We start from the raw sequence: 5086 nt of genomic DNA on the forward strand, positions 1-5086 counted from the left end.
GGAGCAGAAACTGGCCTAGATTGCATGTGGGGAGAGGGAAAGGGAAACAGTCAGCTCAGAAGTATAGATTTATTTGATTCTTGCACATCCTAGGAGATTATTTTGCATCTCAAGTACACCGCACAACTGGTGGTCTTTTCAAGTTTGAATGTCAATCAGGAAATATTTGAGTTCAGAATATTTATTACTGGTCAACTACACAGCAGTAACCTACTGGAAGAATTTTCCAATCTTGAATAGTATCCAGTTAAGATTGCAGAATTCTTCAAAAAATGTTCATCCTAATATTACAACCTATGATATTTCTTAAGGTAAAAATCACCCATTTACAAAAATTTAAAAAAAGTACCAAACTTGAAACTATGCCCCAATTAGCTTTGCTACCGTCAGTGCTAAAAACCAAGTCACTTAATTTTAGATCTCTGATAACTGCAACTGTCACAACCAAAGTACATACGTTGATTTGTATCAGTTACTGTGTGCCATGATCTCAATGAATATAGATCTCCCCCCTCAGACAAAAGAAAGTATTTTACAAGGGGAAGTGATGAACAAGAATTTACAAAAAGGAATTTGGGATGGGATGGGATGAGGTCTTCAGGAGGCTTTAGAAGGCTGAGAAACCTTAGAGTAGCTAAACGATTGGCCACTGATGGTACAGCAAAGAACAAGCAGTAATCCTAAAATCAGATAAAGAGAATGCAGAGACAAAGGACTACAGAGATTTCTTAGACACAGAACAAAAGTGCACTTCGACAAGTATCTGCATAGATTTGGGAATGGTAGATCATGTCTGACTAATCAAGTTGAATTTTTTTGAGAGTCATTGGCATGATGTATACGTAATGTCTATGATGTTGTCTATACATAATTCCAGTGACAAAGAGCATGTCAATATTCAACACCAACTTGCATTTATATAGCACCTTTAATGTTGTAAAATGTCCCAAGACACTACACAGAAGCGTAATCAGACAAAATTGGACATCTATCCAAAGGAAGAGATATTAAAACAGGTGACCAAAAGCTTGGACAAAAAGGTAGATTTTAAGGAGCGAGAGAGGCAGAGAGGCAGAGGCTTAAGGATAGAATTTCAGAGCTTCGGGCCTAGATGGCTGAAGGCACGGCTTCTAATGATGGGGCGAAGGAAATGAGGGATGCACAACACGCCAATGTTGGAGGAACATAGAGGTCAGGATTGAATGGCTGGGGGAGGTTACAGAGATTTAAACATAAGGACAAGAATTTTAAAAATCGAGGCATTGCTGGACCAGGAGCCAACTTAGGCCAGCAAGCATAGGGGTGATGAGTGAACAGGACTTGCTACGATTTAGGATAAGGGCAGCAGAGTTTTTGATGAGCTCAAGTTTATGGAGGGTGGAAGACAGGAGGCCAGCCAGGAGAGCATTGGAATAGTCAAGTCTGGAGGGAATAAAAGCCTGGATGAGGGTTTGAGCAGCAGATGGGCTGAGATGCTTTGTGATGGAGAGGATACAGGATAGGAAGCTCAGCTCAGGGTCAAATAGAACACCAAGGTTGTGAACAGTCTGGTTCAGCCTGTGACAGTGACCAATGAAGGGGGGAAATCTGTGGTTAGGGAACAGAGTTGTGGTGGAACCCAAGACAATGGCTTTGGTCTTCCCAATGTTTAACTGGAAGAAATTTCACCTCATCTAGGACTGGATATCAGACATGCAGTTTGACAACACACAGGTAGTGGAGAGGTTGAGAAAGGTGGTGGTGTGATAGAGCTGGGCTTACATGCTGAACCGGACATTGCATTTTTGGATGATGTCACCAAGGGCCAGCATATAGATGTGGGCCAAAGATAGATCCTTGGGGGACTTCAGGAGGTAACTCTAAGGGTGGGAAGAGAGGCCATTGCAAGACATTCTCTGGCTCCAACTGGATAGGCAAGAGTGGAACTAGGCAAGGGCAATCCCACTCTGCTGGACAAGAAGGGAGGTGTTGGAGGAGGATGGCATGGTCAACTGTGTGAAAAGGCTGCAGACAGGTTGAGGGGAAGAGGAGTGATAGTGCACCATGGTGACAGGCACATAGAATGTTACTTGTGACTTTGATTAGGGCCGTTTCAATGCTGTGGCAGGGTTGGATACCTAATTAGAAAGGTTCAATCAAGGAGTTGCAAGAAAGATAGGCAGGAATTTTGGAGGCAACATTGACAAGGACTTTGTAGAAGAAAATTAGGTTGAAGATGCAGCAGTAGTTTGCAAGGATTTTGAGGGGGGGGGGGCGGTGGTGAAGATCAGTTATCTTTTTGTTCCTCCCTTTTCCTTTCCCCACCCCTAATGTAGACAAGTCACATGGGACATATGCCAATCTCAACAAGGATACACTTTGACTGGAAAGTTATTAAGAGTTGCAAGATCCCTCACTGCAGACACATTCCACTCAACCCCTTCAATAAACCAGAACGGCAATCAATAAGAGACCCCGAATGACATCTAAATCATCATTTTGTATTATACCACCCAAACCTTAACCAATTTTAATACCCAGGAAGTCAACCCCATCAACTCATCCCTGCCCAACTCAAACCACCAGTCAAAGGATATCTTTAACCCCATCAACATGTAGCACTACTCTAAAGGACTGAACTAGAATCATAGAAAATTACAGCATGGAAGGAGGCCATTTCAGCCCATCGTGTCTGCACCAGTCGACCAAGAGCTATCCAACCTAATCTCCAAATACTTTTTTTTTTTAAATGTGATGAAGGTTTCTACCTCAACTACCCTTTCAGGCAATGAGTTCCAAACCCCCAGCACCCTCTGGGTGAAGTAGTTTCCCTTTCTCTCCCCCCCCCCCCCCCCAATTGCTTTAAATTTATGTCCTCTGGTTGTTGACCCCTCTGCCAAGGGAAACAGGTCCTTCCTATCCACTCTATCCAGGCCCCTCAATTGGGTCTCCCCTTAGTTTACTGTTCCAAAGAAAACAGACCCAGGATCTCCAATCTTTCCTCAGCCAAAATTCTCCAGTCCAGACAACATTCTTATAAATCTCCTCTGCATCCTTTCCAGTGCAATCACATCTTTCCTGTGCAACAGTAATGCATTTAACTGAAAATGTTGTACAATTTTTACTGTGCTAGCCAAGAAAAAAAGCACGTTTGTACAAGTTAATATATTTTTAAATCCATTAAAATTTCTAATTCACCATACCCTGAATTAGTGCACGTGTAGCAGGAATTTTATAGTAACCAAGTAATGCCTTGTAACATGTTTTTTTCGTTTCAAATCGCCGATTACAAGTAGTTTAAAATCACGATTCATTTTCATGAGCCCTCCAGACACAGGCGACGGGTCTGAATACACTCGAGGAACCCACCATAGCTCCTCTTCTTTGGCAGTCCCTCAGAGTCGAGGATGGCTTGCTTCCACAGAGTTCTCAGGTGACCAACCACTGCCTTATAACGCAGGTTCATCCTCTGTCTGTGGGAGGCTTGGTAAACACTATCTTGTTTTATAGATTGAAGCCTGAATTTTAAAACTGGCTGCTGTTCGCCAAGTACAACGCCATTGCATCGGACGGAAAGCTGGAGCGTTGGCCGGCCGGGTGAGCAGCATGCACGGACATGCATGGACTCAGGCAGGGCTGTGTTGGTTGTTCAGTGCCAGGCGGTGCCCTGCACACACACACACACACGGCACACCGAGCAGCAAATACAAACTCGGCACACCAAAGAGACAACTGTAAAAAGCCCAATCCGACACTTTAAACAAACCCACGATGATTTAATTTTTTAAAACATTTTTTTTTAAAAAAGGAGAAATAAATTAACAAACTAAATGTGCCACAAATTCCAACAAAATAAAAAATTAATATTTAGCCCAGATAAGCTACCAGTAAAGTTCAACAAGCGCATAATTGTAACCAAACAAAGCACAATAGGGCTCACTGCCAACCAAGGCAGATAACCAGACCATTTACCTCAGGCTCTTAACCCAGATATAAACATCCCCAGATATGCACGGGATCTGCTTTATGAGAAGATTGCCCTCCCTTTCCCCTGTCTCTCACCGGATAGTTTTCCGCCGCTGTCTCCTTGTCTCCTCCTGCGCTGTAAAATGAAGTAAGAATTGGATTTCTCCGTCACCCAGAGCTTGAGAGCATTTTTCAGCAGCACTTCTTCAGGCTTTAGCCACATAATGAAAACCTCACGCGGACATCAGAAATTTATGCAAACAGTCTTTTTTTTCTTTCCTCGGTCAAATACTAGTCTGGGATGGTGTTTTCTGTCCCGCTGTTGCTTATATTGGCCAAACACTCTTTCTTGCCACCTGTCCCAGATTTCACCGTGCACCTTCCCTGGGCTCGCACTCTACGTTAATGCTTCACCTCCAGTTTCCGGATTTTACTCGGTTTCGAGTCTTCCGGTTCTAACAGAGGAAGTCCCACCCCAAAATTTACACCATTCAGAACTCCTGGGTATTTATTTTCTGTGCTCAGCAAACTGGTAATTTATTCCAATGAAAAAATAAAAATGAAGTAATATATACTTGTGAATTAATACATTGCAGCCACAGGGCGAGTCGTAAAAGGTTGTGTTTGGTGCCACTATTCCATGAGTACTTGCCCATAAATGGAAATATAAAATATATTTGGATTTTATTTTCTGGTTATATTAGGAAATCGTTCCTGTGACCCTTCTCATGTGAGGTCTTATATTTACATCATAAACTGTTGTGTTGCCTCGCGGTGTTCTGTTATGTAAAACGTCTTTTGAAAGTGGTAATGGATTCCAAGCCTTGTGACCAAGCCTAGAGTGTACAAACTGTGTAACTTCATTTCTGCAGTTAATGTTTTCTGAACTGCTGAATTGTGTTACAGCCTTAGAACAAACTGCATTCAAACTAATTACTATTCTATAATACTGTGATGTCAATGAGTTCTAAGAATCATTTCAGAGTGCCAGCATAATTTAAGCATTATCCCTCTTGTAGTACCTACGTTGCTCTTTACCAGTCCTTTGGTTGTCTGTTTGACTCAGTTGGTAGCACTCGGGCCTCTATGTAAGAAATTGTGAATTCAAACCCCACTCCGTGGCTTCAGTCCATAATTCAGG

The 5086-nt window shown here is 42.5% G+C and overlaps 1 protein-coding gene across 2 annotated transcripts in view; it reads right to left on the reverse strand.

Annotated features, from left to right (window-relative positions):
- LOC139275091 (TBC1 domain family member 8-like) overlaps positions 1-4364 on the reverse strand; it is a 105926-nt gene extending 101562 nt beyond the window's left edge. For both annotated transcript variants that reach the window (XM_070892082.1, XM_070892081.1), the window contains exon 1: positions 4042-4364. In XM_070892082.1, coding sequence (XP_070748183.1) covers positions 4042-4168 — 127 coding nt within the window. In that variant the 5' untranslated portion in view covers positions 4169-4364. The remainder of the gene's footprint in view (positions 1-4041) is intronic.
- Between the last annotated feature and the right edge of the window lie 722 nt (positions 4365-5086).

Source organism: Pristiophorus japonicus, chromosome 10, assembly GCF_044704955.1.
Source record: "Pristiophorus japonicus isolate sPriJap1 chromosome 10, sPriJap1.hap1, whole genome shotgun sequence".
Lineage (NCBI taxonomy): Eukaryota > Metazoa > Chordata > Chondrichthyes > Pristiophoridae > Pristiophorus > Pristiophorus japonicus.